At 43.0% G+C, this 13,351-nt stretch overlaps 1 protein-coding gene across 1 annotated transcript in view; it reads right to left on the bottom strand.

Annotated features, from left to right (window-relative positions):
• Positions 1 to 13,351, bottom strand: part of fasn (fatty acid synthase) — an 88,756-nt gene that overhangs the window by 16,650 nt on the left and 58,755 nt on the right. Inside the window, exons 29-33 of the mRNA XM_078570973.1 lie at positions 10,558 to 10,736; positions 9,535 to 9,654; positions 5,678 to 5,800; positions 5,237 to 5,460; positions 39 to 240 (exon numbers count right to left, since the gene is read on the bottom strand). Of these exons, the coding sequence (XP_078427099.1) occupies positions 39 to 240; positions 5,237 to 5,460; positions 5,678 to 5,800; positions 9,535 to 9,654; positions 10,558 to 10,736 (848 nt within the window). The remainder of the gene's footprint in view (positions 1 to 38; positions 241 to 5,236; positions 5,461 to 5,677; positions 5,801 to 9,534; positions 9,655 to 10,557; positions 10,737 to 13,351) is intronic.

The raw sequence follows: 13,351 nt of genomic DNA, 5'->3' as shown, positions 1-13,351 counted from the left end.
GTAGGACCCCGTAATCAACAAAAAATTTGATCACTTACCATTGCGTATTCCAGATCGGGATGTTAGAACCAGTTTCTGAGCACCTCTCTCAATCAGCCAATTTGCCAGCTCCAAACCAAAGCCTCCGAGACCTCCTGTGATGATGTAAGACTTTGCTGCTGGACATGCAGTACGGGGCACTGCAGCGATGGTGAGCTGTTCTGAGTTTGCAGAAGGGAATTTGCCTTCCTCCTCTCGAACCTGTTTGGTGACATGCAATGACGTTACTTTAGATGTGATGTGACTATCATTTACACCTATCCACCAACATCATCATTAAAATAGCATCACCATCAGCCAGCACAAGGGGAAATCCCAAGAGGGCAATGGGGACAGTAAAAATCGTTTCCCTCCTTTCGGTCTCCCTCTTCCAAATTTCACCTCACCACCCAGCGAATGGCAAATGAAGCTCATCTACCTGAGGCTACTGGCTTCAAGCGCTGAGCCAAGCAGGGGCTGAAACTTTTGTGTCTTCTGACAGAGAAGCTGGTTTGCTTACAGGCTGCTTTGATGTGGGATGGTAGAACAATATATTTGATTATGTAAAAGCACAGTAAAAGGAGGTTGGATAGCAATATGGGCAGCAGGAGAAGTAAAGGATTATAAAAAAACCACAAGCAAGGGATAATGAGAGAAAATAATAAGAATGTGATTAGCAAAAAATATGGGAAACGAACAGTTCTATAAATATAGTTGAGGAACATAGGTAACCAAGGGGAAGATGAGAATAATCAAGGAGCGGAAGATGTCACTACTGACTTACTTGTTAGTATTTACAAATTAATCTGCAGAGATTCACACCCATTCAAAAGTGGCAACTTAAAAGATAAGAGGAAAAGATGGGAGATATAGAAATTGCTCACAAGGAAGGTAGAATAAGACTGCAAAGGAGACCAAGACACCCAACTTGATGGGCTCAAGAAGGAACGTCAAATTAAATTGGTCATTTCCTAATGGATATCTTAAACGCAATCACTAAATATGGAGAAGTTTTTCATGAACTTGGAAAGGAAAATCTGGTATCAGTTTATAAAAAAAGAGAAAAGGCGCCAAAATATAGATTTGCGGGACTGACAAGAGTTTTTTTTTATTCCTTCATGGAATGTGGGCGTTGCTGGCTAGGCCAGCATTTATTGCCCATCCCTAGTTGCCCTTGAGAAGGTGGTGGTGACCTGTCTTCTTGAACAGCTGAAATCCATGTTGGGAAAATAAAGCAAAGAACAATGAACTGTCTATAGAGACATAATAGGATAAACAGTAGGCAAGATGGCTTTTACCTCCTCTTCTTCATGTAAGACCTTCCCCAAAACCCATCTTTTGGGTAGCCTTTTAATCACTTCACACAGGTGGTAAACATGCAGAAAAGCCACCTCAGTAGTTGTATATTTCAAGAAATTGATGGATAAACATTTGACAAGCAGGGCTATTAAAAAGTAAGGGACAAAATGAAGAAGGAAATCTGTGATATTTCTGATTTGATGATGGATGGGCATGGTCATTTTCTGTCCTGGATAATCCTACATTCCTAAGAAAACAGATGCGTGACACATCAGTCTCCTGGAGGTTTGTCTGTTTGAAAGAGTCGGGGAGGAACTTCCCAACACTCTTCCCGAAATTGACCAGGGGGTTTCCTTTATTGCTCTCAGGAGTGAGTAATATCGGTGGCTTGGGAAGGTAGGCATAAAGGTTGCGCTGTCTAGATGATAAAAGATGTCAACTCGCCCAACTTCATGGACAATGCCAAACCTGATGATGTTTCTCAATTATCTACGGCCAGAATTTTTCACTCGTTGGTTGGGCGCGTGCCCGACCCGAACGAGCATAAAATGATGTGTGATGATGTCGGGCGAGCGTCCTGAAATGATCACGCACTCGCACGACATTTTGGTCAGCAGGCGCGTGCGAGAGTTGGCAGAGCACCCACTGACAATTAACAGACCTATTAAGGCCATTAAAATGCCAACTGAATTAAATTCTTTGCTGCAGGCGAAAAGGCCAGGCAGTCTTTGGATTTTTTGTGAAACCTCATCCACAGGCGGGATGAGTTTTCGTTCAGTGATTTAAAAAAAAGCTTTTCAAACCAATTTCATGTGACAGAGTCACGCGGGGGCATGTTATAAACATTTTTTAAACCTTTATTTTCATTGTTCAAAATCTTCATCTCCCTGGGTCAGTTGTGTGCCTCAGGGAGCTTTTCCTGCGTCCACCTGCGCGAACGCCCTCCTCCCCCCCACACACAGGCAGTGCTGAGCGCTGCAGCGCGCATTTCACACTGGGCTGGCCTTAATTGGCCGGTCAGCACGAAATCACGTTCGGACCCTGATCGCTGGCGGCGGTCAGCTTCCCGTCCGCTCCTGCTCGCCCCCGCCGAGCCCGTACGAGGAGGGCAAAATTCTGCCCTAGGTGTATATTTGTGAGAGGTTGGTTTTATTTTGTTCTTCGGAATGACAATGCATTCCTGAAATTGCAAAACATTGGCCAAGGATCATGCAGATTGGCTACAATTTAACTGGCAGGTTCCACTGTTCATTTCCTTTATGATGAATTTTAAAAAGAAAGTCAGGCAGCAGAAAACTGTAAATATTAAAACAATATGTTTAACTATTTAATATCAAAATGCATTTTAAATCACTTATCCCACAGGAACTATTAACGATCTTAATATTCTTTGAGACCCAACACCTTGGGCCCCAACTTTTAAATTGATGATTCCTCGTCACTGACACGAAGGAGGCTTCCATGTTTCTTATCAAAACCCTTCATATTTTCAAAACCTCTTAATTCATCTACCCCTCTAATTGAAACTGGAAAACACACAGGGGGCACATCAGATGATCACATCCTTATAATCACTTTGGATGACCAGTGATGCTAATATTCCCATCCCTGGTAGCAGAGGGTGGAAAATATTACTATTCACTTTACTAATGCAGAACATGAAAAAGGCAGCACAAGCATCATCTGTTGGCAAATAAATGTTAAGTCAGGCCTGTTGTGTCCAAGGAAGTTAATTCCTGGAAGTAATTCTTACTAATGTAACCCTGGATGTATCAATTGTTAATGGTATGTTAATGATATTGTTAGGATACACAGGTGAAGAGCATTGTTTAATTAAGTACTCTGAACACAAATAAATAGGGGACGGCTGAGACACTGGGTGTGAGAGGAGAGCTATGAGACTGAACAAAGTAAATAAACCTTCTCAGTAAAGAAAAGCTCTGTGTCTTGGTTTTGACTGTGTTTATTAAATAAAGGTCAGAGTTCTCTCTCTCTCTCTCTCTCTTCAGACTTTCCTTGTAACCAGTTTTTCATTCCTGGTATTATCATAATTTTTAAGAGCAGGCAGTAGACATCCACGGGGCAACCCAACTACAACAAGATTCTTTCCAGCCTTGAAAGCCAAATGGGAAACACTGAAGTCCGAAGTATTCAGTAGCAGATGGGTATTTTCCTCGCTCACCTGACTCCTCTTCAGTAATCGCTCTGTGGATTTCTAATGGAGAACCCACTGTTACATGGAAATACTCATGTGAGCATTTCCAACTAAAACTAATCTGTGATCAGGATGGGGACTAAAACTACCACTTTCTACATTTTCCTTCAATTCTGAACTTACACTGTGGAGGGGTATGGGGGAAAAGGCAGGGCAATGGCACCAGGCCATAATGCTCATTTGGAGAGCCAGTGCAGACATGATGGGCCAAATGGCCTCCTTCTGTGCTGTTAAAATTCTGTGATTCCTTGAGCTTGGTGACACCATCTTACAACACTCAGCATTTGCATTCGAATACTGGCTGCTGTAACACTGTTTAGCTTCTGTTCTTTAGTTAAGTTCACTGGAATCTAAATTGAGATTAGCGCTACCAAAGCAGCAATTCTGTACTAAAACAGTATTAATTTTTCATTATAAGAAATAAATGAGTTGCAAATGACCCTATAATTATCCGAGATGTTGAGTCGTTTTTCTGATGGCACAATGGCCTGAACTTGACAGAGTGTCGTTTTCCCCACATCCTGGCTAAAAAAATCGGGAGGGTGGGGGTGGGGGAGGGGGTGAGCCCATCCACAGTCCCGATGGCTGCCCTGCAGTAATTTAAAACTGGAACTGGGAGCAGCATTAAGCGTTTTAAGGAGAGACTTTCACCCCTATCTCAGAAGGAAGTCTTGACTTAGAGACTTGCCAGCTAATTGGATGGCTATACGGCGCTGGAGTCCCAGCAATGCCAGCCAGGAGTGGTGGCCAAGGTTGGGACTACAGTCAGTCCCACCACACTGAGCAGCCCAAATAAGTTCACGCTGGAGGGTCTCAGTGAGGGGAATGAGTGGTGGGAGGTGGAGACAGGGTTCCAGAGGCCATGGGAGGGGATGTTTAAGTGGGTGTGGGGGGCGGGGTGGGGGGGGGGGGCGGTGATGTTGGGGGAAGGGGCAGGGGGAAGGGAGTGCTTCCGCTGGGCCAGGGGGCTTCTAATGAAGGTTCCCCCACCCTTCCCAAAACCTGCCTCACAGCAAAGCTGCCAGGCTTCACACATGGCATGGAGCTGATGGTAAAATACCGGTGGCAGGGCTGAGCCCCTTAAATAGCCAATTAACGGCCATTTAAAGGCCTAAATCGGCCTAAGGGCACCTTCCCTGCCCCCTGTAAAATTTCAGACAGGTCCAGCAGGCGGATGGGTGGTGGGCAGGTTGTGGGCTGGATTTTACATGCCTCTCCTGCCTTCAAACCTGCTGATGAGGAAGCGTAAAATCCAGCCCAATATGTTTCTTGATGTTATCATTTTCTCGAGGTATGGCAGTAGGTATTTGCGAACGGTGCCTTTGAAAGCTGCAAAGTACACACTCAAGTACACACTTAAAAGATTAAAACATTTGCTTTACAAACCTGTCTTTCCAGATTCAGTACCTGGATTTGTCCCACACCCAATTCTTTAGCTACAAGTCACCCACAATTAGTTATATCAATTAGATAAAAGCAAAAAGCTGCGGTCTTGGCTTGGTTGTTGGGTGGGGTGATCAGCAGGCGCTGTCTCAAGTCGGAGGTGGATCCAGACTATGACTCATTGCAATGGTTGTTGACAGCCCTTCAAACCCAGGCCAACTTTCTAATCTGCTTATCCTCCCAGTTGAAAGCAGCTTGCTCGGGTGGACCTTCCTTCAGAAGTGAAAAAGCAACTACGACCAAATGTTTTTCTGCCCTCACCTTCAGAATAACTTTTCCAATGTGTTTGCCCTGTGCCATGAAACGAAAAGCAGATTCCACATCATCTCGGTTGAACACCGTGGTCTTCAGTGGTTTGACCACACCGCTGCGTATTCCTTCCTTCAGGAGCTCGGATACTTCCTCCCACTCCTTGTTTCCTTCATCAAACAGGGCGTCCAGCAGGATTCCATGGAATGCAATATTCTTCAGGAAGACAGCCATGCCTGAAAACCATGTATATTCATCACAAAGCACTTCTAACATTGAGCACATGACTAAAACATAGTGTATAGAAAGAGATGCTAAAGATTGGAAATTTTAGCTCAATCAGTCACAGATTAAAATGATTTTAAATGTAAACATACAGAAAGCTAGTAACAGTTTGGAGACCACGGTTTTTATTGGTAGTTACACAATTGACTCTTACTGTGGCATGCTTACCGAGTGGATTGTTATTAGAAAGGTCATATTTGCCAATCTCAAGGAAGCGCCCATGCCTAGCCAGGCAACGCAGACTGGCCTGCAGCTTCTCTTCAGCTAATGAATTCAGCACCAGGTCCACTCCTGTAGGCAATGGCATCACACAGTTAAGATTAACTAACAATGTTTAGGGGAAAATTATTCTACCACATTAAGTGCTGTTTGTGAAAAGATACCAAAGAGGTCCTCATGGCAGCAATCACTATAAGACATAGAAGCCCATTGTTAACTCAACACAGCGTGGACACTTTTCCCATTAAGCAGTAGTTCTACCAGGTGGAGGTGCAGCCATCATCCTCAGGCCTCTAGTTTTCTCATCTGTTATAAAGAGCACCTATGGCTTTAGGGAGGTGGAAGGACCAACACAGGGACCAGCATCATGTCTGGCAATTTGACATTCTAAACATCCAAGTTCATTGCCATCTAGCATGTTTCCTCATTATCCACTTTAATCCAAATCCTCCCATGAGAAGCTTTGCCAAAGAGACTCGCATACTATGAAGCTGATTCCACCTTCAAGATACTCAGCGACAGCTTAATATAGGCCAGAATCCTTCCTCCCCGCAACAGTTTTTCCACATATACCCACCACAGCTTGGAATCAGATTTCTGAGCCATGAGTTACCTGGACACGTTTCATCATGACAATCTTAACTTGTCATTAAAGAAAGAAGACACTTTAATGTTCATTTGTCCTTTTCAAGCATAGTTCCAAAGGGGTTTGTCTAGATTGAAGTGAGCCTTACGAAGCCCCACAATCTTATATGAAGCCAAAACAATTTTCACAGGATCAAAATTCTAATTACTTTGTGGACCGTCAAAGCCTCTGGTACATATCTTGAAACAACCACCTCAAAAGGATCTATTTTCAGATATAGAGTTATTTTTAAGTAATTGTATGCCTTTGTGAATGTGCCAGCTCACTGATCCCATGTCATCTCCTTAATGAACCTCTGAACTTCATGACCTATTACGTTTTAATCTAACTCTGCAACAGTTTTTAATTGGTCAAAGTCTTTAAATCCTGTTCTGAAGCCTGTTTTACATTTTTCCAATAGTTTTGTTCTCGAGGGAGACCAATAACATCTAAAAATGAATTCAAACTCCCAGTTATTAACTGAAAGAAATTACACCTCAAAATTTCATGTTTTATACAAAAGTCTTCACTGTACAAGAGTTAAACAAGTTATTACTGACAACACTATTTCGTAAATGCTTATTCTTTTAGCCTGACAATCTCAATGCGACACTTCCTATTCTACTTTTATTTATGCCCAAAAGTTACTCTATACCTTACAGGATTTGTGTGTTCCTTCACGTCTGCTAGCACCAAACCTAAGTGTGCCACAGCTCTCGGGAATTCACTTTGATTCTACTCAGTGTTCCTGCTATTCTCTGAGGTATGAGATTTCTTGGGGGTCCTTCCATTAACATTCAGCTAAGCGACCCTCCAACTCTCTTTACAATTGTGAACACCCCACCTCAAGCATGGGCCTTACTGCTTTCCTGCTCAGTAATTCCAAAATCAAAAAACACCCTTGTTTCTGATAGCGCTTGGCTTCTGGTAGCTTTCTCTCTCTGCTTGTTTCCGAGCTGTTTCAGCTCCAGACGCAAGTTGCCTGTTTTCTGTGAAACATCACACAGATAAACCCAAAACAAAAGAGCATCTCCCTGCAACCTATTCCCACGGCAATGTGGCATACCTGGGATGTCCCAGATAGGGATTCCAACTAATTAATTTCAATTTCCAAACCTGTCCTTTGATCTGAAACATATCCCTTGATTACCAGTTGCTTTCCATTTCTTTGATCTAGGGAATTACGATTAATATAAATCCCTTATGAAAACCATTGTAGACACCAAGACTCTCAGGTAGGGGCCACCAATTGGATAATGATTTCCCACTTCTGACTCTGACCTTGGGGAGGTCTTGTGGCACAGTGGGTAGCATCCCTGCCTCTGAGCCAGGAGCTCCAGGTTCAAATCCCACTCTGAGACTTGATGGCCAAGGAAGGTGCGTTCATAATGTGGCCAAACAGGTTGAGTATCAACTTGTAAATCCTTCCAGTATATGCCTGTGACAGGCGGTAAGACAGAGAGAGATTCCCGGTCAGCCACTTGCAGAATGCAACGGCAAACCACTGCAGTAACTTGCCAAGCATAACCATGGACCAAGACATGGAATTCCATGGTTGCCAACGCCCTCTTAAGGCATGCTACCTGAAGAGAGAGAAAGCTCTGACCTTATTAAATAAACACAGGCTACCCTTTGAATGGCAATTACTTCATGTGTGTCTACCAGCCTCTCACCAGGTGCTTCTATTATTTTATATTGCAAACATCAATCCCCACCAAAACAACTAGACAGTTCCCCTTCACAGTTAGGGGGCATTGGTGTATGAATAAGTCACATTGGCCAGGATTTTACAGTCGGCATGCGGGGTAGGGCCCAACACGCCAGCACGTAAAATGATGCGCGATGATGTCATGTGTTCATCCCAACATCTTCGCACTGTTTTGTTCGGCAGGCGCGCGCTGGAGTCAGCTGCACACCCGCTGATAATTAGGGAGATTAGACCCATGTGCAAAAGAGCACTGGACCCGACTCTCCCTCCTCCACCCACACAGGTAGTGCTCAGCGATACTGCTCACGTATTACGCTGGGCCTTAATTGACCCACCCTTCGTAAAAGGGCGGTGCAGAGCTGATCGCGGGCGGCTCCACGACTGCCCTCACCCGCTCCCACCGAACCCGCCCGACACGGGAATAATTCAGGCTGTAAGATACTTGTACACTAGTAAAGCTGGTCACTTAGTTTATAGTTCATTTTTCATCATTTGGCTCAGGCAAGAAAAATAAACAAATGGTTCAGATCCCTCCGCAACAAATAGGAATATACTTTGCTGATTCCGTTTTTTCCTGGTAATCTTAACTGTCATAAATAGAAACTCCTATTGTTTGTGTTTTAACAATGTTAAATACTGCACAAAAAAAAAATCCTGGGGAACAAAAATTGTTTGGGTTTGGTAATATCCGTCTTAAACTACTGCTACTATCTATTGGAGCAAGTGCAAATCAGATTGTTTGGAGGGAAAAATGTAAAATCTGCTCAAAAAGTAAAATGTCCCAGTTGGTAAAATCCATAACAGATATTCTTAAAAATCAATTCCACAGGAAAAGTTTCAGCTTGAGGCAGTAGCAGAGTCTTGTATCTGCCAGCAACTCCCACAGAATTTCACTGTTTTAAAATGGAAGGCTTTAGCTGAAGTAAATAATGCTTTATTTGTGCTTTGGAAGATTCACAAGTAAAATTGAGCCACCAGTTTTCCTGATAAATGATCCACTTGAGGTTTTCTTCCAAGCCATTGAAATAAAAAGGGTGGCAGCATTATCTACTCCCGAAGATTAGAAGGAGTCAAAACTTCCTCCGTTGGGTCATTCAGCTCCAAAAGAGCAGAGTGCTAAACCACATTTCAGCTCACCAACCAAGACCACAGGCACTCAGGTTAGATTCTCTTTTTCTCTCCTTCAGGACGATTAGAAACGACTCTACAATTACGCACCTTCTGTTAGTAGTGGGGTTATGATGATGACAGATCTAGTCTATATTGAAAATGTTCTAATGTACATGAACCTATTACTCTAGGCCATTTAAACATCATGTGAATTTCCCTAAAGTAGGCAAATAAAGTGCTAGACAGGCCACTGACTTTAACCAACATTCTCTGGATTGTGATGCTAGCAAGCTCGCTCATCACTACGGTACTGGACTATTTATTATGCAGCTATTCTAGTTAAACAACTACTCAAGAGCTCACCTTTGCCACCAGTCACTCGCAGCACATGCTGCTCAAAGGAAGTGTCTCTAGAATTTGCAAAAGATTCATCATTCAGCTGTGGGAAGCGTTGCTGAAGGTATCCGCGCTTCTCTATGGAACCTATAGGGAGTAAATTAGATAACTGGTCAGTCATTGCCCTATTGAAACAATTTTAAATCGGTCATCCTACATATATTAAGTAGCCCTGCGAATACTTCTTTATTGATGTTTTTCTATATACAAAAACCCCATCCCTAATGTGTCATTAACGTTCTGAATATTTGATGTAAATTGTGCAAAATTGTAATCTTAACTGAAAAGCGTAAAGGTATATGTGTCACAGAGCAATTACTGGTCTTCTTCAGCAGGCAGTGGGAAACACCAGAAATCCTAACATACAGCCACATCCACAGTACACAGCATTCATTAAAAAGAATTTTGATTGGTCCTGTGCCATGTTAAAAAGCCAGATTAAATAAATAATTGAGAGTAATCATCAAAATTTTTTATTTTGTTTGTTCCCAAGCTGGTAATCAACAATCACCCGCATGTACCCTGCCAAAATGTAATGAGCAAGATTTATCTAAAGATGTGTCTTTGATTATTAGCCAGCACATCATATCAATACGTGGATACACAAAGTCAAAAGATGCATTTATTCTTGCTTAATATTATTGACTTATAATAGGCACCTCAGAGAGGAGCATGCTGTATGGAGAAAAACTGAATTCTATTATACTTTCTGTAATTTTTCAATGTGAAACCTTTTTACATTTAGGCTGTATGCCTGACACAGATCGTATATTGTAAATATTAGGAGTATTACAATTGTATAGAGGTATCAAAGAGTGGAGCATGTTGTTTGGAGCCAAGTCAAATTTTATTGCACCTTCCATAATTTTCAAGTTGAAATGTTTTGTAATGTACTTTTACAAATTTTATGAAAAAAGTATATCTTTGAAAAAATATTATTGCCTAATAATCAAACCACTTTGAAACCAAAAAGAATCTCATTTCACCTACCGACAGTAGCAAAGACATGACATCCCAAACTGAGGGCAATGGAAATGGCAGCCTGCCCAACACCACCAGACCCTGAATGGATAAGTACACTCTCGCCCTTCTTAATGCGACCTCTCACCACCAGTGCATAATATGCAGTTGCATAAACAACAGGCACTGAAGCAGCTTCCTCCAATGTCCTTAATGAAGAGTAAAGAATGAATAAGTAGCAATTCAATTTTTCCACACACTAATCAAAAGACTATTAAAAAAAAAACAATCAATCAATCATCAACTCCTTGGGTTCAAGTTGTTCTGACAAAAATTTGAACATCTCGGTTGGGCTTAAGGTGTGTAACCAGGCACCAGTAGTACAGATAGAACAATTACAGACAGAAATCACATTTTGCGTGAAAATATAGAGTTTCCAGATTGGATTCGTGGGTAAATTCATTGTGTTGTGTTAATAAATCATACGGACCAAGTGTACCCCTTGTTCGATGCTGAGGTAACTGATCTCAGGAGGGATAGCAATGAATTTCATCATTAGACTCAGTATCTGTGGGATACGGAGGGTTAAAAATCAAGAGTTCCTGATTCTAATGTTGACTCAATAACTCTTGCTGCAAAGCTTCGCAAAATGTTAGTTTTGTGTGAGAACAGGACAATGCCCTTATGAGCATAAAGCTTTCTAAAACTTACTGCCTCAGCTCTAGCGTGAAAAACACCTGTATGTGTGTCCACAAGTGAGGGGGAAAGACTTTGAATGAGGACAGAATAGGTTTCAGTTGTGTCGCAACTAAACAGCCACCAAACACTTGTCTAGCCTCAAACCCAAAGGACGATCACTTGGACAGAGAGGGCTGCTGTTGCCACTCAGAATCACAATTGCCACTATCTTCAGAAAAGGAAAGGGAGAAAAAGGAGAAAAATCTGAAAATGGTGTACAAATATTTATTGACCTGTTCCAAGTTTCTGAGAAAAATCAAACAACTTTTAAAGAAATGTCATACTACATGGGAAGTCTAATTGATTGTAGATGACACACTCCATTGTGGTAGAGTATACAAGTGTGGGGCTACTTTCAATATCATGCTGTTCTACACTGATGTGTCAAATGTTATGTTTTGAGGCTCCTGGTAGCTCCAGTGGTAGTGGCAGGATCTTAATCAAAAAGGTTCAATGTTCAGGTCACTTCCCCAATCTAACACTGCATAACTGCTCAACAGGAATGAATTTTATCAGTTCAAACAACTAGAGGGAGTGCTACATTGGGAGAAAATTACTCTGTCCTACTCTCTGAACGGATAATAAGCTCGTTCTAGAATAACGATGACAGTGTCTAGAGACAACCATGATTGCTACAGAGGAACAACACAAAAAGAGTAAGGGGAGGTTTTAAAAACATCCAGATCACAGCCTGTTTTTATGGATTTTATGTAATCTGAACACATTGACCCAGATCTCCCAGATCATCAGAGACTGGACCTACCCGGGAAGCCGCACTATGGGCGCTTCTCAGAAATCCCAACGCACTGACTCTGTGGGAATTGCCCGGGAAATCTGAACTTACAATGGGCAATTTCCCTGCTCCCCGGGACCCTCCGAAACGTCTCCAATTCCAAGTTAGAGTTGGAGGCTTCGGACGGTTCCGACTTACTTACCTGGATAGTTACCCAGGAAAATCCTAGTCAAATTCCTGGGTAATTATACAACTCTCCTCCCAGTCACTCACACTGACCGTGCTACCCCACCCCCACCTCCAGACAACTGCCCCACCCACTTGACCACCCCTGCCCTGACTACCCACTCTCTTCCCAACCCCACCGCCCAGCTCCCCATGACCCAACCTGACTAGCCCCCGGCACGTACCCCTCCTGACCCATCTACTCCCACTGACCCACATACTGCCTTACCCAAATGCCACCCATACCTCACCCACCTTCTCTCTGTAGCTTTTCAAAGCAGCTTTGGGACATTTAAACTCTTTACTTACAGAATACGGCAGCTAGTGCCACAAAAGGGGTTGTAGTTTCTGCACAGATTCCCTTCACTGATGTCTCTGAGGTTTCTTGCGCTGACTGACTCCTGCAGGATCCTCCATTGGAAGATAGCCCAGAAAAATCAGAGGAAGATAAGTGGGTTCTTTTTGTCTGATCAGGGGCAGAAATAGAGGATCTGATCCTGATCAGAAGATTGGGCCATTAGTCATCTGAGTACCGTTTCCCACAGTTAACAGTGACTACACTGCAGAAATTCATTGGGGAGAATTTTCCCCGTTGGGGAGGCTGTTGTGCAGGGGCGGGCACGAACCCGATTGGGTCCGCACCGCCATTTTACGTGGGCAGGGCAATTAAGGCCCACCCAGCGTGACGCACGCCCGGAAGCGGGTGGGGGGAATTCCATGAGTCAGGGTCTGCGCTCTTTTGCACACATGTGCCTCAGGCAGATTAGTTTAAGTTTCAAAAATTTAAATAAAGAAAAGAAAAAATTTTAGGACATATCCCCTCAGTTGACAGTGTCACATGAGCTGGAACATGTCAATGAAAATTAATGAAAAACTTTATTTAATTTATAAACCCTTCACGAAACCTCATCTCGCCCATGGACGAGGTTAACGTGAAGGCCGCCTGGGCTCTTCGCCTGCCCGCCAACCTTAAGGTTGGACGGGCAACTCAGTTTATTACTTTAATTGATTTTTAAATGGCTTTAATAGGCCTTAGACAGTTTGGCGGGCACGCAGTCGACATGAAAATCTGAATGACGCGCGGTGACGTCACCGTGTATCATTTTACGCCTTGGCGAGTGAGCCCCG

The sequence above is a fragment of the Cetorhinus maximus genome, chromosome 24 (genome assembly GCF_964194155.1).
Source record: "Cetorhinus maximus chromosome 24, sCetMax3.hap1.1, whole genome shotgun sequence".
In the NCBI taxonomy this organism is placed as follows: domain Eukaryota; kingdom Metazoa; phylum Chordata; class Chondrichthyes; order Lamniformes; family Cetorhinidae; genus Cetorhinus; species Cetorhinus maximus.
The sequence above is the reverse complement of the archived record's forward strand: the minus strand, read 5'-3'. Positions and strand labels throughout refer to the sequence as shown.